The sequence below is a fragment of the Trichoderma camerunense genome (genome assembly GCF_050948025.1).
Source record: "Trichoderma camerunense strain CBS 138272 chromosome Unknown V8C40scaffold_2, whole genome shotgun sequence".
In the NCBI taxonomy this organism is placed as follows: Eukaryota; Fungi; Ascomycota; class Sordariomycetes; order Hypocreales; family Hypocreaceae; genus Trichoderma; species Trichoderma camerunense.
Genome location: NW_028145368.1, coordinates 1,481,074 through 1,499,680, shown reverse-complemented (window position 1 = coordinate 1,499,680; position 18,607 = coordinate 1,481,074). Strand labels below are relative to the sequence as shown.

General features: G+C 49.5%; 7 protein-coding genes across 7 annotated transcripts; 3 read left to right on the top strand and 4 right to left on the bottom strand.

The window, feature by feature from the left end:
• Positions 1-760: 760 nt before the first annotated feature.
• On the bottom strand, positions 761-1,898 carry V8C40DRAFT_261564 (SDR family NAD(P)-dependent oxidoreductase; the record flags this gene model as incomplete). The annotated part of the gene is made up of 3 exons (XM_083219274.1): positions 761-1,023; positions 1,093-1,321; positions 1,398-1,898. The coding sequence occupies 3 exons, from the start codon at positions 1,896-1,898 to the stop codon at positions 761-763; spliced, it is 993 nt and encodes a 330-aa protein (XP_083077903.1).
• Positions 1,899-2,488: 590 nt separating this feature from the next.
• V8C40DRAFT_233052 (Zn(II)2Cys6 transcription factor domain-containing protein) lies at positions 2,489-3,966 on the top strand. Its single transcript, XM_083213273.1, has one exon. It carries the CDS (start codon positions 2,546-2,548, stop codon positions 3,803-3,805), a length of 1,260 nt encoding a protein of 419 aa, XP_083077902.1. The 5' UTR covers positions 2,489-2,545; the 3' UTR covers positions 3,806-3,966.
• An 854-nt stretch (positions 3,967-4,820) lies between these two features.
• V8C40DRAFT_233050 (uncharacterized protein) lies at positions 4,821-7,263 on the top strand. The gene is made up of 4 exons (XM_083213272.1): positions 4,821-5,081; positions 5,192-6,009; positions 6,072-6,259; positions 6,316-7,263. Exons 1-4 carry the CDS (start codon positions 5,039-5,041, stop codon positions 6,701-6,703), a joined length of 1,437 nt encoding a protein of 478 aa, XP_083077901.1. The 5' UTR covers positions 4,821-5,038; the 3' UTR covers positions 6,704-7,263.
• Positions 6,850-7,727, bottom strand: V8C40DRAFT_282522 (cupin domain-containing protein; the record flags this gene model as incomplete). The annotated part of the gene is made up of 1 exon (XM_083221798.1): positions 6,850-7,727. The coding sequence occupies one exon, from the start codon at positions 7,725-7,727 to the stop codon at positions 7,068-7,070; it is 660 nt and encodes a 219-aa protein (XP_083077900.1). The 3' UTR covers positions 6,850-7,067.
• Positions 7,728-8,606: 879 nt separating this feature from the next.
• Positions 8,607-9,926, bottom strand: V8C40DRAFT_282519 (uncharacterized protein). Its single transcript, XM_083221797.1, has 4 exons — positions 9,647-9,926; positions 9,506-9,550; positions 9,057-9,393; positions 8,607-8,981 (listed from the first exon to the last, which is right to left on the bottom strand). Exons 1-4 carry the CDS (start codon positions 9,920-9,922, stop codon positions 8,803-8,805), a joined length of 837 nt encoding a protein of 278 aa, XP_083077899.1. The 5' UTR covers positions 9,923-9,926; the 3' UTR covers positions 8,607-8,802.
• Positions 9,927-10,671: 745 nt separating this feature from the next.
• Positions 10,672-16,313, bottom strand: V8C40DRAFT_97315 (uncharacterized protein). Its single transcript, XM_083223683.1, has 5 exons — positions 15,673-16,313; positions 13,483-15,504; positions 11,796-13,421; positions 11,569-11,725; positions 10,672-11,478 (listed from the first exon to the last, which is right to left on the bottom strand). The coding sequence occupies exons 1-5, from the start codon at positions 16,108-16,110 to the stop codon at positions 10,895-10,897; spliced, it is 4,827 nt and encodes a 1,608-aa protein (XP_083077898.1). The 5' UTR covers positions 16,111-16,313; the 3' UTR covers positions 10,672-10,894.
• Positions 16,314-16,549: 236 nt separating this feature from the next.
• On the top strand, positions 16,550-18,480 carry V8C40DRAFT_233045 (uncharacterized protein). Its single transcript, XM_083213271.1, has one exon. The coding sequence runs from the start codon at positions 16,609-16,611 to the stop codon at positions 18,346-18,348; it is 1,740 nt and encodes a 579-aa protein (XP_083077897.1). The 5' UTR covers positions 16,550-16,608; the 3' UTR covers positions 18,349-18,480.
• The last annotated feature ends 127 nt before the right edge of the window (positions 18,481-18,607 follow it).

Sequence of the window (18,607 nt, the reverse complement as noted above, 5' to 3'; positions counted from 1 at the left end):
ACGATAGTAAGGATGCTACAGGACCTCCCCTCTCCCTTTGATCGAACCAACAACCGATGTCGTCCAAACTAGTCCAACCAACACCATCTAAACTAAGACCCAATTCTGATCAACAGGGACAGCGTTCCTGATTACTCCCTAGTTAATACTATGCTTATTCATGGACAAACAGGCATACTGTATGTTGGTCCAACACATAATAATAAGTTCCGACCGGAGGCGTCCCAAACGATAGTGCTTGGTGATGCCGTTCCAACAGGTACTAAAACGACAGGATCAACATAGCGCATCTGCCAAACTTGATGAAATCAATTTCTTAGCGCTATGTACGATGGAATTCCATGCCCTTATGGACAACAGAGGGGAGAGCGTATTCTCGTTGTCTGGCTGTTTTTGTTGTTGCGTGGACCACCTAACGCTCAGTGAGTGGGCAGAGACATCGTATTACACCATCTCATGAGGATAATCATTAATTACAATGCATGTAGTAGTAAACAAACAGCTTTCCCACATCTGGTTTCAATATGTACGCATTCATGATAGTCAAGGGTAATACTCTCTATAGTGTGATGGGTGATGTACGAATGGCCGTCGGAAGAGACGTGAATGGCGGATTACCCTACAGTTGAGTGGTGAGGGAGTAATTTTATAATGGTGATGAAACTTTTGTAATGTATTTTATCCAAAATGATAGCTATAGTGAAATGCATGTTGTACAAAATCCCTATTATAGGGTAATTCCCTCTCCGTCATATCCCCTTTACTTCTGCGCCTGAAGCTTTGCCTGCAGATCCTGCTGAAACTGCATAATCTTCTCGAGCATTTCGGGAGGAATCATGGGGTTGGGCATACTCTCAGACAGTCCCTCCATTCCGACCTTCAAGAAGTTGGGCTCTTTCGCGATCTGCTCGCCCAGAACTCTCTTGACCTCGTCAACATCCCAGTTGGCCCAGACGAATCGGCCGTGCAGATACTCGGCCTCTCGGCTAGCCGCCCAGACAGCCATTTGACCCGGAAGGTTCTCTGTGTGTGCAGAGTCAGTATATGTCGCCTAAGGTTATTGAGAAGAAGAAGAAGGGTTTAGAATCGTACCATCATCGAAGGAAATACCCATTTCTTCGCTGGCACCCGCAGCGCGAGCCATGTCCGTGAGAACACCGCCAGGGTGGAAGCTCACGATTTGCATGTCGTTCACATCAGTATCCTTGGCGATCTGCTGGATCAAGGTAGTACCAGCGTTCTTGGTCAAGCCGTAAGTTGGACGCTCGGGGGCCATGGAACCCCACATATAAGCAGCGATGGTAGAAATGTTCACCAAGAACTGTGACAGCGATTAGTGTTATTTTGTCTTGACCCTTTTCAAACTGACAAAAAGAAAGGGCTTAGTTGAAACTAACCTTGCGCTCAGCTGCGCCTTTGCCCTTTTGGTTGTAGAATCTCTGCGTAAAGTCCAGCAAAGAGCGCACGTTTGCCTCGAAATCGCCCCAAACGCTAGAAAGATCACTCTTGAGAATAGGAGAAACTTTTCCATGGGACGCAGCACTAAGGACCAAAACATCGACAACGATGCCCTCTTTCTCAAGACCAGACCAGAGAGCTTCGGTGGCCTCGAGGCTTCCAACGTCGCAGACTCTGCCCTCTACCAATGAAGGGGAGCCAAATTCCTTTCCTTCTTGGACGAGCCTATCGGCGGCAGACTTGACGACGTCGGGGCGGCGGCCCAAGATGATGACTCGCTTGGCGGAAGCCTTGACGAAGTTGCGGGCAATGGCATATCCGATGCCACTGTTGCCTCCGGTGACAACGACGGTTCTACCAGCCTGGCTGAGTTCTGGTCGCGAGGGAGAGGTGGCCTCGTAGGGCTTTCGGCGGTACTCCTTGAGAGATGGGAGAGACATGGCTGCGGATGGAAGTAGAGGTTTTGGTTGGGTTTGATTTAGTTGTAAAGTGTCTGAGACTGATGAATGGTGTTGGTGGTGATGATATGAAGTAGGAGTAGCACCATTGTCTGGCTCGCCATTCTCCTCTTATACTAATTCCTAATTCCAACGTCGGAGTTGCATCTTCGTGATTCACACTGCTACCTCACACCGCGAGCGGCATTTCTCCTTTCTCCTTCTCCATCATCTCCATCCTTCTCTCCAAGTCCGCCACCAAAGCAGCGGAGTATTGGAAAGCAGGCGCTTTATTAATCATCCAGTTCCATGCGCCAGTCATCCACAATTGCCTGTTTCGCATTTCTCACATCGAATCAGACGAATCGGGGGGCTTTGGCCATCCATGGATCGTTTCTTATAAAGCCCCCCTCCGTGCCGCGGTGGAAAAGTTGCCGCCGGTCTCACCTATCAAAGCCCGTCTCAGGCCGGAGCTCGGCTCCACCCGGCGGAAGGAAACCCGCCCGCAGGACGGGCTGAGCAGAAATGACAAATTGCCCGCCCGCCGGAGAATATAGAATAAAGAGCTTCTTGGGACTTCCAACCCCCGTTGCCGTTCTTGGGCCCTCGCATCAAATCTCATCTACTGTATCCGCGCAAAATAACCCGTCATGACGGATTCCGCCCCGCCGAAGCGATTGGCCTGCATCCCGTGCACAAAGGCAAAGCGCAAGTGCAGCAAGCAGACGCCCGCCTGTCACCGCTGCAATGACAAGCAGATCGTCTGTCGCTATCCCGCTCCTCGTATCGCGCCCCCGTACGATCTCGTCTTCTCGCAGGACGGCGCCGTTTCCGTAGTTCCAGCGCCCTCGGACAGGAATCCGCTGCCCACCCCGCCGTCTCAGATTGGGGAGAGTCAGGAACTAGAGCAGCAGCAGCAGCAGCAGATCCACGCGGCCAACACCGAGCTCACCCGCTCAGTGGCTCCAATATCGGCAGATGCTCTGCAGAATCCGTGGTTTCTGTCTCCATTGTCATGGACTATCGACCACAAGACCGGCCCCATCCCGTCACAAATCTACTTTAGCGATGAGGCTCTCACGTACTTTATCGGCCAGCTTCAGGTGTGGCTGAAGCAATGGATTACCGAAGGCCACTGTCCCTTTATCCATCCTCAGCTATGGAGGATCCATCTTCCAGAGAACGTTCAGGATGCATTTACCTCCCTTTCGGCATATCACTCCAAGACGCCCGCGACAGAGAAAATGGTGCTTCGCATCATCGAGACCCGCGTCAACAACCTGGTCAACGAGCAGAATCCCACCGACGTGGGCGACTTTGGCGTCGTCATGCTCGATCCCGCGTGCCATCTCGCAAGGACACAGGCCCTTCTGATATACAAAATCATCCGCCTCTTCGATGGCGACATTCGCGCCCGTGCTCAAGCCGAGAAGAACATTGATACTCTTTCTCTTTGGGCTCGACAGCTGTGGCAGAGCGCCGGACTTGGCGTAGCTTCTAACCATAAAGACCTGGTCAACAAGCCACATTCCAACCCAGTCGATACGCAGCTACGGACAGACGGCTCTCCTTCGTGTACATGGCAGGCATGGATATTTTCCGAGTCTGTTCGGCGTACTTATTTAACCGCGACTCTCACAGAGGCCGTGTACTTGACGCTGAAGCAAGGTTTCGCACCCTGCCCCGGCGGCATCATATTCTCCTGCGGCGCGGGCCTGTGGGACGCACCGACACCTTTCACTTGGTTGAAGCATTATCAGTCAAACATTGTCAACTCTATTCGTTGTGTCGAAGGAGAACACTTGTTTTCCCATGTCAAAGCATCGGATGTAGATGAGTTTTGCCACGCTACGATGATTGTATCGTATGGACTGGAGCGGTTCGAACGATGGTGCAACGAGAAGATGTGAATAGTCATGGCCTTTGGGGATTTGATTCAACAGTTCTGGATATCCTGTATAACAATTGCGTTGTTGTTGTTTTTTGCCCTCATGTTTGATTTCACTTTTTCACTGCATTGAAGCTTTTAGCCGTTGTTTGGTTGCGTTGCCGGAGGAGTTGGCGTTTGGTGGACTAATTCATCTTCAAGGCTTTGGGCCTGTGCCATACATGAGCACAACTTGGTAAATACTATCTACATATTACATACCTATGTCGATTATCTCCTTATTTCAACGTGTAAGACGTCACTACACCAATCAATCTGCTACTTTCGATCGCGCTCTGTGCCTGTCTGTAATGTAATTCCGCGTAAGCTGTAAAGCCGCCGCTCGGCATTGGCTGGACAGATCTTTCGCGACTCCACCAACACACATCACCTCCTTGCATGTGACGCCAGGAGAAGCAAATGAAAACCACGACTATTGCCCTTTGAGGAATCGCGCAGCAGTGAGGGAGCCAATCGTGAGCTAAGAACCCTCGTAAAATAAAAAACCACCTCCGCAAGTCTGTGCTTAAGCTAAACGGCGAAGGAAGATCCAGGCTAGGAAATCTGAGCTGGATCGAAGTCAACAAGGAACGCGTATCGTCAATCTGTGTTACAGAGGGAAAAGAAGATGGAAGTCCAAGTACAACAAGGGTTTATATACAAAAGAATAAGAAGAAAAAGGAAAAGATCAAAGAGATATATAAGATTTACATCAGCATTGCTCATCATGTGTCGATTCTTCGCGACGGTTGCAACTGCTAAGGCAAACCCGCCAATGCATGTGAAATTAATCGATGCGACGCCGCGCGGGCTAACGAAACCGGGGATCCTGGGCTGAAAAGAAGAAGCGGCACACAGAGTGTACGAATCACGTACCTGCAGCACATGCAGCCACGGCACCAATCCGCAAGTATAGCTCAGGTACTTGAGCCTCAGCCCAGTGGTGCGACGCAGCTGAATCGAGGTCAACCATCTGCATGCAGCTGCTACTTTATACCGGCACCACCAAAACTCCCCCAAAACAACATCCTTTCCCTCCCAATCGCACTGGTGGCGATACTGTACCAATTAATGACAGAGGCTGGAGCGCTGTAGAGCTGCAAACCATTCGTTAACTGCAGCTTGAATCTTTTCTCTATATTGCATTGCCAGCGATTCTTCCAGAGCTTCCCTTGCGGCTCCATCTCCATCGCTGCTGGCAAGAAGCAACACCAAGATGCTCTTTGGAAATCTCTGGCGTGCCGCGCTGGCGACAGCTGGTGAGTGTTTTCCCACATGATGCTACATCCTACATCGCCATTTTCCCCTCGAATCAATTCATATCCATTCCGATCAAGTCGCTGACAGCTTCTCGTCTCTTGTCGCACAGCAGCCTTCGCAGCGCCAGCCCTCGCTGATGATACCAACAACCCCACCGGCCAGTCGACCTTTATTTCTCCCGATGGCTCCCTCGCCTTCGCCTTCACCGTCCCCGACAACGGTAATACAGACATCTACTTCAGCCTGCGCGTCTCTACAGATCGCTCCTGGGGCGCCATCGGCCTCGGCAGCGACGATATGCCTGGCGCCCTGTTCCTCATCCTCTATCGCAGCAAGAATAATCACGACAACGTCACCTTCTCCCCTCGTCTAGCATACGGCAACTACGAGCCTAAATACTATCCCGACCTCAAGTTTGACGTCCTCGACGGCACCGGCGTTCAGGATGGCTACATGACCTTTAATGCCGTCTGCCACGAGCACTGCCGAAGCTGGCCAGCCGGCGGCACTTCCAAGGGCTACATCGATGTGTCGTCTCCAAACCAACAGGCCATTTACGCTCTGGGAGGCAAGGAAAGTTTCAGCGACGACGAAGTGGATGCGAACCTCAAGATGCACAGCGAACACGGTACCTTTACCATCGACATGAAGAGAACGCAGGGCCGAGCCGATTTGCCTGTCCTGACCAAGGACTCCGTGCCCGAAGGTACGACGCTGAACAGCCGATCTACGGGCAATTTCGACTGGAAGGCTGCCGCGCACGCCGCTTTCATGGTCTTTAGCTTCATGCTTCTGATCCCCATTGGTACAATCCTCATTAGAATGGAGAAGTTGGCCAAGTTTCACAAGTTCAACCAGACGTTTGCTCTCTGTCTTGTCCTCGCGGGTTTTGCCTTTGGAATCCTGACCAGCTTCAACTATCAACGGGTATGTATACGCTCTCCTCTCATAGTCCATTAATTATGACTAACGTTGGCCCAACTTTCTAGTCCCGCGGATTCCATTCTCTACACCAAGTCCTTGGTTTCATCGTTATCCTCCTCTTGTTCGTTCAATTGGCTGCCGGCATTCTACATCATCTCAAATGGCGAAAGACGAAGCAGCCCACTACATTCGGCAAGGTTCATCTCTGGAATGGAAGAATCGTCATGATTCTTGGTGCAGCCAACGGCTACATGTAGGCTCCTATCTTCTCCTCGTTCTTCACCTTTTGCTTACTTTTTATCCTTTCAGCGGGTTCGGTTTTGCTCTGGATCGCAAATACGCCCTCATTGTCCTCGGAATCGTCTTCTTCTTGGTGTTGTGCGCTTTGGGATATATCATCTGGGGAGCCAAGCGCCAGATGCCTCGCCGCCAAGGCCCCTCTGGCTTTGAGGGCCTCAACCACAGCTACCAGCAGCAGCATCCGGAGCCATGGCGAAACACCAGCTACTCAGCAACCGTTACCGCTGCGCCAGCGTATCCCCACGATCCCCCTCCGGGATACGAGGCCCCATCAGAGTCGCAGATTGGCCTCCAAAGTACCACATCGTGGAAGCGTAGCACTCTTGGCGGCAGGGACAGCTATGAAGACGAGCCTCTTAACTTGGGTTCAAGCCAGAAGCCAAGAGAATTTACTTGAATACACGTTTTCGGACTGCAATTATGGCGTTGGGGGGGCTTGGAACTGCGCAATGGAATATTAATGAAATAAGATATGACATTGTTTTTAATGATGCTTAATGAGGGAAGTGTTGGCTTACCAAGTCACTCAACGACGCTTCTAGTGAAAGTGACAGATATATGATACATAATAAGGAGTGATCATCCAGTACTAATAATTATGAACATCTGTATAAAGATAGAACTGCAATTTGAGGTCTGGTCTGCATTGCATAGAAGGCGAATACGTGTAGCTAATACGCAATACTAGATGAACTCTCCCCATGAAAGACTTTACAATGTCAAATTCAACAACCATCATTTAAACCATCCAACCACCCCAACTACTCGGTTTTCAATTCATCTATTGGTACTTCTTCCTTCAACTGTATGCCATTCACCGTCGGCAAATCCGCATCCACCAACACAAAGAATCCTCTAGCAACCTCAGTGGTGTTATTCTTCCATCCATGGATCGTACCTCGCTGGACAATGATATCCCCTCGCTTCAACACGGTGCTCTCACCACTACCCATAATCAACTCCACTTCTCCCTCTATAATCACGCCGAGGTCTATCGTTTTCGATCTATGCATCGGCACGGACTGTCCAGGTAAGAAATCACTCATACGGAGCACAGTTCCGCGAGGAATGCTAATGCCCACGTTGTGTGGGAGTCGATCCTTGTATTCTTTCAGATCCTGGTCATTGTTCAGTGCAGCTGGAAATTGGTTCAGGGCGTAGCCTAGATAGATGACCGTGCCGGAAACCCCTACTCCCTCGAGGGTCTGGGGTATCTCTTCGCTGATGATTGCGTTTCCATCTTTGTCGTGTGTAGTTATAACACGTCGTATAGGTGGTAAGCTGGCCAGAGCGGGGGCAGAAGCCGATTCAGATATAGAACTCATTGTAGAAGAAGTAGGAAAGTTGTCCTTGAACACAAGTGGTGAATTGCAAAGCCCAGAACCTCTATCCTCTGGGGTAAGTGGTTTACTTATATCCATTGCTTCCCGTCACATAGTCTCTATAAGAAGTCAATAAATGTAGTCATCATGGTACCTCATACGGGTTAGATTGATAGAGTAATCTCGTGCGTGTTCAAGGTTGATGCTAGTCAGCAGCTAATGCTGATACTGATCTCACAACATATCCCCTCGCTAAGTAACTCAACTTATGCGATCGAAGCGAGCATGTAAGATCAACCTTATAAAGTTCTTACCAGCTCAATCATAGGCCTAGCAAAGACTCAAAGACTTATAATACCTAAAACAGAATGGAATGAGTCTTGTAATACCTTAAACAGAATGAACTGAGTGTCGCTTGATAGGAAGACTCTAAAGAATGGAACCCGTCACCCGTCATAATATCCTTTAGGATACACTAGGACAGATCAAACAGGCTCCAAAGTCAAAAACAAAGATGTCGCCAGAGAGAGCTCCAGGTGGATTTAAATACATGTATGTCTTATTCCCGTTGTGCCTCGAGAATGAGATCTCCTTACCAAGTTGTGTACTGCAGGCGAAATCGAGCCCAGGAGACTGGTCGATAACTGCCTCTTCCCACCACATGTAAGCGGTTCGGTCGGAGCCACCCATCCCTCCAGTAAGACGTGTTGCCCAAGAACTGGCAGAAGATTTATTTAATACCCCGTTGGCAATCTCACCATAAGCTGGGGTATTCCGTGATTGACGAAATAGTCTGTGGCCGTTGACGAAATTATTTGTAAGTGTTGGAAAGAATATGCGTCGCTGTGAGTACTCCATCGTCGAGCAGCCATCGTATAGTCGAAAAGACTGTTGTATAGACATATTTTGACTGCCGCATAAGAAAGAGACCGTGCCAACTGGCCCTACCCTCCACTGTGATCACTTACACGGCGATATCCCGAGTATTATTCCATACATCTGCTCTCTAATTGTGCTCTAACACTGATTCTACTAAACCTTGAAATACCATTGACAGATTTCCAACATATACCTGGTACCCAAACGCTTTGGGATCTCATCACTTACATGTAGTATTATCTGACCAACACCTCCAGAGTCAATGACTGACAGAGCCTCGTACACTTGCTCCTCCTCATCTAACTCTGCGGCCCTCAGAGGAAAAGCTCAATACAGCCTCACCATCATACATTTTGTTTCCAACCTCCTTACCCCAAGGGTCCTTGTCCGCTACCTGCTTATTAGGTGGTCCAATCGGACCCCAAACGAATTGAGCGACGCGGCTTTTCGCTGCTTGAGATGGTTGGCACGTGTCTATACAAAATCCTGAGTTAGCATCTATCATATCAAAGCTACACCAGTGCTACGCAAGAAATCCTTGTAACGTACTAAGCTTGCTCTTGTCCGGCACGGTTTTACCCAGAGACTTGGGATTCTGCCAAGCAAACTCATTGTGAGAAGAAGAATCCGTAGGCGAAGTCTCCGCGTCGGAAGCGTCACGAGACTTCCACAGGTTCAACTCCTCTTGTTGTTTCTTATACCAAGCAGGGAGACCTTGGAAGAGACCGAGAGCCTTCTGCGAGGCCTCATCCAGGGGCATCTCGTGCTTAAACTTGCATCCCGTTTGGGTGAAGGCACATCTTCCCTCGTGGATCCACATGTCGCAGTATACTTTGTTCTTCTTCGGAATCGACGGGCTAGTGGCAACGATACGGTCGATTTGGTTCTAAAAAGATGTCTATATGAGTTTCTCAAACAGATAGTAAAGATAAAAATGGAATAGTGAAAGATGGTGAAAGATGTTGAGGAAGAATAGGAGAGAATAATCTGCAACTCACCTGGACAAGATCCGAGGGATGTCGAGGCCCATGGATTTGGCACGCCTGGGAGTTTCAGCTTTCTCTCCTCTCTCTTCTCACCTATTGGCAGTGTCTCGTTCTCTTTTCTCTCTTAGAAACAAAATGGAAAAGTTTGCTTACTTTGACTGTGATGGTCTGGCTCATATCCGCCATCCCTTTTGGCGGAACGCCTCTCAGCGGCGGCAAAACAACCATTCCTCGCCGCTCAGGCTCCCTCGGCGGGATCTCGTTCAACGCAGGCAGCATATCAGCCGGCACAAGCCTCGTCAACTCGCCGTTCCCCCGATTCAAATAGTACGCATACCCATCGCTCACAGCCCCAGCCGCAGGTGCTTGTGGTGCAATTCCTCTTCTCTCGACTTGACTCATTCCCACTGGGCCATGAGCTGCATTCATCTTCATCGACGGAGGTGACACGTTTCCGTCGGGACAAAAAACCCGCCAATTATTCGAAGAAAGCCCTCGTGATGGAACTGCTACTCCGGCCGTACTGAAGCTCACCTGATGCTGCTGTTGATGTGGGATAGGATAGGCCACCAGTTGCTGTCCAACTTCATCTCTACCGCTTTGACCAAATCCTTGGATGAAATAGCCACTGAAAGGGTGGTGCTGACGGTGGTTCAGTCCCATCTGCCTTTCCATGACAGCTTCAGCAGAGCAATCCCGGAGATGAGGCGTGATTGCTGGCGTTTCCGGAGACCACGGCACGCAGGATATACTTCCCGGTCTCGAGTTCAATCCAAGAGAACGATCCATCACTCGGGAAATGAACCACAAACGGCGGTAAATTGGATCAACCGCAAAGGCAACGAGTATAAACAAACCGGGATATACTAAACAAAGGTCAAGCAGGTATAAAGTAAGAGAGCAGTGTAAGGAAGAAGGTGAACGTTTGCAAAAGAGAAAACAAGTCGAGTTCAATGTCAATAGTTGAAGGAGACTGTCTCACATCAAGTTGCTGCCTTACCGGCCCAAGACATATGGTCGAAGCCGTGCGGGTAGTCCGTTTGTCCTTTACCCCTATTGAACTTCGAGTCGTTGCTCGGCTCCTTGCAGGGAATTCACCGCATCTGCTGGCATTTGCTACGCTTGTCGTGCAAAATAAAAGTATTAGCCGTTTGATGAATCTCATTATTATTTTCTTTCGATTTTTTTGTCTTGTCTCTAATAATTGCGTGGCCGCCGATCCTGTGACAAAGCTGAGCAATTGTCTCTTTCTATCTATATGTTTAAAAAGCTATGTATTTATTGTAAAAGCCCTCTCATTGTTGTTTTCAAGAGCGCCAAAAAAAGGTCATCAAATCATATTCTGTTCCTTGGTCTACTGTTGATAGGGAGGACCAAAAGGGGGGGCGATGAAAAAAAAATTCAACTCTGCCGAGTCCCGTTTTGCATGTGCACTTGGCCTAACCTGTGGTACAGAGCGGCCATGTGTCGCTGCTTCATTGATGCTGGTCTTTCAGCACGGTGAACCACGTCCAGCGCTACGCGGACCTGTGCTTCAGTGTTGAGAAGAGCCAGATACTCGAACCCGGTTGGTGGTGCTTGGGCGGGTACGGCGGGATAAGGTTGCGGTAGCGGAATGGCTGTAGGCGGTGGTCGGCCGCCATTCTGGATGTATTGCTGGTAATGTTGGAAGGTTTGCTGGCGTCTAACCGTGTCAAAGCCTTTCCTATATACCAATGCAGGGGTAGTTGGTTGTTGCGCTGTTCGTGGTTTTGTTTGAGAGCTGTCATTAGTGTTTACAGCCCTGGTGTCGGGGATGGGCAATGATTTTCGAGGTCTGCCCCTCTTACGGGGGACGTCTGCGGTCCACGCCGGCTGTGATGCACTCGGAGGCGGAGGGTTTTGTCTTCGCTTTGAATCAGATTGTTGTTCTTTGGGGAAGGCAATGCTTTGCCGCGGTTTGGCTCCGCCGTCTTGCATCGATAAAATCTCAGCTTCTGTCACGGCTAAGACTCTTTGTCAGTTTTACAGTCTTTCATCGATTTTCGCTAGAATAGGGGTTTGTTTCCGTGTGAACAGATATCATAATTTCTTACCATTTGTCGAGGGGTTCATCTCATCGTCGGTTTTGTCATCGTCAGATTCCGGCATGTTTGCGCCGTCAAAGTCATCAGAAGAAGAATCCGAAGACTCGGCAGCGACATCACCAACCACGGCAACAATATCTGTGCCCTTTGCCCCGTAGTTGACAGCCTACGAACGAAATTATTAGCATTTTGTTCCCATCGACCAAGATCTCATACCCAAGGGCAATCCAACATACCATGCGACGTCTTGCACCACGTCCAAGGACTTCTTTATTAGCTTCCTCTTCTCGCCGGGCTTCCTCCTCTCTTTGAGCAAGGATCTGGTCCCAGACACTAGAGTTGATGGGCTCTGGCGCCAGATCTTCTCCAAGCTCCTTATTTTCCTCAAACCCAAGCTTATCATTCGCCCATACTCGGGCATAGGTAAACTGGCTTTCGGCAGAGTTGTCTTCATTTGCCGCAGTCTGTTCCATCTGAGAGCGATCCAAGAGCTTGTCGACAGACGCAGAATCGTAATGAATTGCTGTTTTCTCGTAACCTTCGTCAAACAAGGCTTGGGCACCGTGCTTCAAGATCGATTCCAAGTCGGCACCTTCAAGCTCCTCGTCGTCCATGCTTTCGATGAGTGCGTGATCCAGAGCCATTTTCTTGCGGCCAATTTCCATGATTCGTTCCTCTACTGAGTCCTTGGTCATGAGCTGAAAGCATAAAACTTTATTCTTTTGGCCAATGCGGTGGGCACGAGACAGCGCCTGAATATCCTGGTGAGGGTTGAAATCGGGATCCATGATTATGACAGTATCTGCGGTCGCAAGATTGATGCCAACACCACCAGCCCTTGTTGATAATAGAAAGGCAAAAAGCTCGGAACCGGGCTCGTTGAAGGCGTCAATACGTCGCTGCTTCTCCAAACTGGATATCGATCCATCTAGACGACGGTATCCGTAACCGACTCCGTTGAGAAAGTCTTCTATAATGTCAAGCTGTTGCAGAAACTGGCTGAATATGAGCACACGGTGACCTCGCTCCTTCAACTTGGGCAGCATGATTTCCAATAACAGAAGCTTAGCAGATGCCTCTACCAAGTTGCGATGGAGAACCATGGGGTCATGGTGGCGCTCTTCGATTGCTTCAGAATACATAAAGGGGTGGCATAAACATTTGCGCAGTTGCATCAGGATGTTGTTCAAGCTGCCACGGTCTTTTGCGTTCATTTTACTATTTGCAAACACAGCCCGAATAAGCTGCGGATTCTTTGCCATGATGCTCTTGGATAGCTTCTCCTGAATAACGGTCATGGTAACGGGGAGAATAATCTGCGCCATGGGAGGAAGAAATTTGAGGACGCCAAGCTTTGTTCTTCGCAAGAAATACGGCCGAATTTTCTCGTGTAGCTTGGGAAGATTGTCTTTGTCCAAAATAGCATATTCCTCATCCAACTTCTCCGCGTTTTGCTTCTCGTCTATAAACTGCAAGAGATTGAAAAGTTCTCTCTTGTTGTTTTGCAGTGGCGTACCAGTTAGTAATAGTCGAAACGGTATCTTCATGGATTTCAGGGCATTGTAGAGAATGTTTTGATCATTCTTCAGCCGCTGACCCTCGTCAACAACCAATCCCTTCCAATTGACGGACTTGAAAAGAGAAGACGTCCGTGGATCTTGTGCCGAGTCATACGACATGATAACGACTTGAGCTTTCAAGTCTGCAGCGCCATCCGGAAATAGTTCATATCTGTAGGCGAGCTCCTGGGGCTCTCTGCCTCCATGATAAGCAACAACTCTGACGCCCGGTGCCCATTGTTTAAATTCTCGACGCCAGTTGGCGCAAGTAGCATTTGGAACCACGATGAGGAAAGGCCAGCACTTTTGGACAGTTAGAAAGGGTTTGGATGGCAGCAATAAAGTTACACAGAGATTGACTTACTTTGGGCATATCCTGCACTAGGGAGGTCACAACACCAACGACCTGAACTGTTTTGCCCAATCCCATTTCGTCTGCTAAAACGACACTTCGGCTTTGGTGATAATTTTGTAAGAGCCAATTGAGGCCCTCTATCTGATAGCCCATGAGCTTTCCTCGCGTAAGGCCGGCAGGTTGCGTGTCTACTTCTGCAAATTTAGTGTTCTTGTACAGCTTGATGCGTTCTCGCATCTTGTTCTGAGAGTCGTTTTGAAAGTGTTTGCCTTCGATGTATTCGCGGTATGCTTCTACAAAGGCCTTGTAGAGCCGAGGTTTATCAGCAGTTGGAGGAGAGTCCCACACAACGTCATCATACCCAAGGCCATGAAACTTGACCAATATTTTCTTGACCCGAGAGATATTGGCAAGATCTTCTGCTTTCGTTTTCCCCAGAGCGCCAGGGCCATCGAATTTGACGTTAAAAATAATGTCGGGGGTGATGTATTCGTCTGGAATAGCCTCCTCGCTAGTGAGCTTTAGAAGATCCTGCTCAAGTACTCGTTTTGCAAAGGAGGATCGCATATTGCCAGCACTGACACCAAACACCCAAGCTCCGGATGCCCAAGAGCAGTGAGCAAATGAGGTGTCTTGCCATTTGATGAGATATTCTCTTTCATCTTCACTGATATCTCCATAAGCTGGGAGGGGATTTTGCTGGACCACGGGTCGCCACGCCACCAGCCGATGAATCTTGCTTCTGATAGAACTGCAATCATTACATCGCCAGTCGACTGAGTAATCCTTGAGGCGCTCGGATTTGACGTCCGTTCCAATAGAGTCATTGCCCATGGTTGGTAGATGCTCCTGGTGCCATCCACGGTGACAGGTGGTACAACGGAAAAGAACATTATCGGCGTTGTTGATGAGTTCAGGTGACACTAGGGTGACGGGGTCGACACCGCCATTCTCCTCGCGCATTTTTTCTTCCTGTCGGGCAGTCTTCTTTCGAGAAAAGGCAGCGCAGGATCGGCCGTCTTTCTTGCACTCCTGGCAGGCGCTATGTCTTGGTGCACTGCTATCTTTCTTTGCGTGGGTATTGAGACAGAATCTACACTGCAGCACAAAGTCGTCTTCTCCAATTTTGGTAGCCATATGCTCTCGGTTGCTTCGATACCCAATGCAGTTTTTGTGATAAGTTAAGCAACACCCTTGACAATAAAGCAGCTGGCCGCGCTGCTTTGAACCGCCACAAGTATGGCATGATTGCATATGTACGGATCCAAAGTCGGAGTCGGCAGAAATTGATTGGAAAACTTCCCTGACGGAAATAATCTTTGGTATAGCTGCCTTTTCCTCTACCACGTAGAATGAATCATCGTCCATGAAGGCATCGTCTTGCATACTCATCTGGTTTCTGGTGGCTCTTGCAGACCGTCGAGGCTGTTCAAACTCGATATCAGAGCCCCCCGAACCTCTGCGAGACAGTTTGGCTTTACTTTCTTTTTGCTTTTTTAATCGGCGAGACCGTTGCACAGCTCTGTTAGGGCGGCCCTTCTTCAATGCAAGGTCGGAGACAACGGGCATAAATGCGTCTTCGTCTTCCGAGGACTGGCGAGAATCCAGCGCCAGTTCGTCCATATCTTGATCAAGATGGCTGGTATTGAACGACATGTTGGTGAGCCTCAGTTGTGTAGATCTTCGCTTTCGGAGGTTCCGCCTTGGCTGATTAGTGTCTATCAAGCCGTCTTCATCTTCGCCCTCTGAGTTTATAGAGTCACCAGCATGGCTCGGACGGCTACTTGCCTCCCGAGAGCGCAACACGCGAAGTGGGCGAGATGGGCGCCTGCGAGTGGAGATTATGTCCTCATCTTCCTCTTCGTCATTGAGGCCCCCAGCATCAAATACGGCAACATTTAATTCGGGGTCCCATTCCTCATCGGGGGCGTATTTACGCTTGCGATCGGTGGCGGTCATATCGACTGAGTCTTGGTATTGTTGCAGAGCTTCTTCGCCATTTATGTACTCGAGGATATCGGCAATATCGAGCTTGGATCGTGTTAATACGTGGAACAAACAAACAAGAAAAGAGCATGCCTGTGTGATGAGAAAGAAAGATGCAATGCGATGTAGCTGACGTGCTCATGTGGTGGGTGGAGGAAGTGCAGGAGGAAGAGCAGCGCGCGTGTGAATGTGCAAGAGTTGTGTAACACGTACCGAATCAACTCTGCCGTCAGTGAATTCGACATCGTACTGGAGCGGATCTTGGGTAAAATCAGAAACACCGGCGATCTGTTCGACAACACTGCTATATACCGTCGAGTATTCGCTCTGCTTCTCGACAGAGAGCTCCGGGATTGCAACTTCGAATTGCACGGCCGGTGCAAGCTGCAGCATCTCATCCTCCAGCATATCGATGTCGGTGTCAATTTGGGGCGTGGCTTCTGGCGTCGGTTCCAGGCTATCTTGCAGAGTGATCTCGCCCTCCTCGATCTTATCATCGGCCATCCCTTCCTCTTCATCCATGGCTACCTTTAACAAGGCAAGGTCGCTCACATCCTGAAACGGGAGGTCGAAAGGGGGGAATTCATCGTCGGTCTTCTCGTCGCTCGGTTCAACCATGCCGTCAAAGATGTTAATCTCATCCATCTGCATCCCCGTGTTAGCCCCAGCTCTTCTGCAGTTGGCAGGGAGAGATGCGACAGCTCGCGGTAAATCGTCCCGCAAAGCAAACTGTGGGAGCTGCACCTCTTCAATTCAAAGCGTCCAGCGCTATCGGAATGCATCAGTAAAAGCCGGAAAATCCAGAACCAGTGCCATAGAGCTGAGGATTGCAAAATATCCGTGGAATATCGAACTGGGCGCAATCTGAATCGAATTCACCTGTAGACATTTGGACGCGGCCCCATTTATCTGACCTAAGACATATACTTTCACGCGTTGAAAATACTGCGAGATTAGGCTTAGCGTAGGGCGTTGCAGGGGTATTAGAGTTCACCGCCTTTGGGAGACCCCTGTAGTCGCCCCGCGATGCGCGGCAGAAAAAATAAATCGGGACATAGAGGTGCATCAAAGTCAAAGCTCGACTTGCAGAGCTGGTATAAGACTTGGTGTTTAGAATGAGCATCACCCAACTGCTCTTCAACACCGAGAATGATATCTCTTGGGCAGCTGAGAGCTAATGGCTTATCCCGCCAGCTATTCAATTGCATGCATAAATACGGCGCTTATTCATTACAGATAAGTCGGCCTGCGACTCTCTCTGCCATCCACAGAGGAGTGCGACGATCTGAGAGAGTCCAATTCGGAGATCAATACAGGGATCGAGATTCCTCAGGTAGGGGCAGAAGTGATGGATTGACTAGAAGGGCGCTCGACGGCGCTGCATCTCCTCGGCAACAGCAAAAGCTACGCAAGAAACTTGGTCGGAAGGCGGCCGAGGAAGAGGACGAAGAATCGGGCAAAGAGACTAGACGCAAGCGCTTCCTCAATCCGGAGTCTGACTATGGGAAGAAGAGCCTAGTATACCAGCTTAAACATGGAGCATTCAAAGATCAGGCGGCCGCCCTCGTACAAGAGCCTGTACGTCCGCTGCCATACCAGAGACTAGAAAGCCGCCCTCGGCGCAGGACGGAATCTCCCCGGTATGGGTCAGAGCGCTCGGAAAGGCCTCCCTATTCTGACAGGAGTTCTGGTAGGCGTTCAGTTGGGCGCTCAGCAGGGCGCTCATCTGATCGCCCTCGCTCATTTGATCGCAGAGAGAATTTTGATCGCAGAGAGAATTTTGATCGCAGAGATGACGCCGATGGGGATGTGGAAACGCCGCAGCCTCGCGAGAGGAGGAATCAGATGATGGCCATGAATATCAAGTATACAACTGCCGCGTCGCAGTTCCTCTACGGCAAGTCTGTTGTCAAAGCAGCACTGGAGCAAGGACGACGGAAGCTATACAAACTCTTCATCTACGGAGGCGAGAATCGAAAGGACTCAAAAGATAACGCCGTCATCACGAGATTAGCTGAGAGACGAGGGGTTCCGATTACCATTATCCCAAATCAGGATCAGAGATTAATGGACAAGATGAGCATGGGTCGACCACACAATGGGTTCGTTCTAGAAACGTCGCCCCTACCTCGACTACCCGTAAAGTCTCTTGGAAGGCTCGAAGAAACGCTGGGGAAGTTGGGCTTTCATGTCGAGTTGGATCACCAGTCAAAAGAGGAAGAAGATATCAACGGGCATGATACATTTATCCCGCGGAAAAATAACAACGCACCAAAGCCCTTTGTTCTATTACTCAACGAGATCTTGGATCCAGGCAACCTGGGAGGCATCCTTCGAACGGCGAGTTATCTTGGCGTCGATGCAGTGGGCATCACAAATCGCAGCTCATCGACACTCACTCCGGTTGTGCTCAAATCCGCGGCTGGTGCTGTGGAAGAGATTACAATCTTCAGCGTCGACTCGCCTGTCAGCTTCATAGAAGAATCGCGAAAAGCTGGATGGAAGACATATGCCGCTGTTGCCCCGCCAGACCCCAAACTTGCCCAGAGGCACGGAGACAAGTTCATCTCAACAGCCACTGTGGAGTCGGAACAGCCGCTGGCGAGCCATCCCACGATATTGGTTCTGGGAAATGAAGGCCATGGCCTATCCAAGCCAATCAAGGTGGCGGCCGATTACGAGCTATCAGTGCCGTACTTTGTTCAAAACAGCTGCGTAGATAGCTTGAACGTCAGTGTTGCTGCTGGCTTGCTATGCCATGCCTTTGTGAGAGCCCCAGCTATTGTCAAGTCGACAGCTGCGAAAAACGAGACGGAGGAGACTTCAGCGGAAACGGTATCGGGGGTCGAGAAGAATGAAAATCAAGACGAGAAAAATGCTCTTTTTTAACAGAACATTCTAGCAAGCATAATGATGGTTTATGACAGATATGTATGTATATAGCAATTCCGTCGAGGTGTAAGATTATGTACGAATATGGATGGGAGCCATGTTTCCCCACAGCCAATTATCATGACGGTAAAGAGAAGCACCGCTCCCAGCAAAACATGTGCGCATTGCATTCACTGATCCATCTGATGAATTTTGTTTTATCCTCATAGTTAATTATGAGAGTAATACAGTCAATCCTGTTTTCGTGATGTTGCAA

What these genes read in the sequence shown, in the direction of transcription:
- V8C40DRAFT_233050 (XM_083213272.1), top strand. Translation starts at nt 5,039, where the DNA reads ATGCTCTTTGGAAATCTCTGGCGTGCCGCGCTGGCGACAGCTG. An exon ending in TGCCGCGCTGGCGACAGCTG is followed by an intron (nt 5,082 to 5,191) that starts GTGAGTGTTTTC and finishes CTTGTCGCACAG; the next exon opens with CAGCCTTCGCAGCGCCAGCC. An exon ending in GGTGCAGCCAACGGCTACAT is followed by an intron (nt 6,260 to 6,315) that starts GTAGGCTCCTAT and finishes TTATCCTTTCAG; the next exon opens with CGGGTTCGGTTTTGCTCTGG.
- V8C40DRAFT_282519 (XM_083221797.1), bottom strand. Translation starts at nt 9,922, where the DNA reads ATGAATGCAGCTCATGGCCCAGTGGGAATGAGTCAAGTCGAGAGAAGA. An exon ending in GCCAGACCATCACAGTCAAA is followed by an intron (nt 9,551 to 9,646) that starts GTAAGCAAACTT and finishes TGAAACTCCCAG; the next exon opens with GCGTGCCAAATCCATGGGCC. An exon ending in GCCGGACAAGAGCAAGCTTA is followed by an intron (nt 8,982 to 9,056) that starts GTACGTTACAAG and finishes GATTTTGTATAG; the next exon opens with ACACGTGCCAACCATCTCAA.
- V8C40DRAFT_233045 (XM_083213271.1), top strand. Translation starts at nt 16,609, where the DNA reads ATGATATCTCTTGGGCAGCTGAGAGCTAATGGCTTATCCCGCCAGCTA.
- V8C40DRAFT_97315 (XM_083223683.1), bottom strand. Translation starts at nt 16,110, where the DNA reads ATGCAGATGGATGAGATTAACATCTTTGACGGCATGGTTGAACCGAGC. An exon ending in CTGACGGCAGAGTTGATTCG is followed by an intron (nt 15,505 to 15,672) that starts GTACGTGTTACA and finishes ACACGATCCAAG; the next exon opens with CTCGATATTGCCGATATCCT. An exon ending in TAGTGCAGGATATGCCCAAA is followed by an intron (nt 13,422 to 13,482) that starts GTAAGTCAATCT and finishes ACTGTCCAAAAG; the next exon opens with TGCTGGCCTTTCCTCATCGT.
- V8C40DRAFT_233052 (XM_083213273.1), top strand. Translation starts at nt 2,546, where the DNA reads ATGACGGATTCCGCCCCGCCGAAGCGATTGGCCTGCATCCCGTGCACA.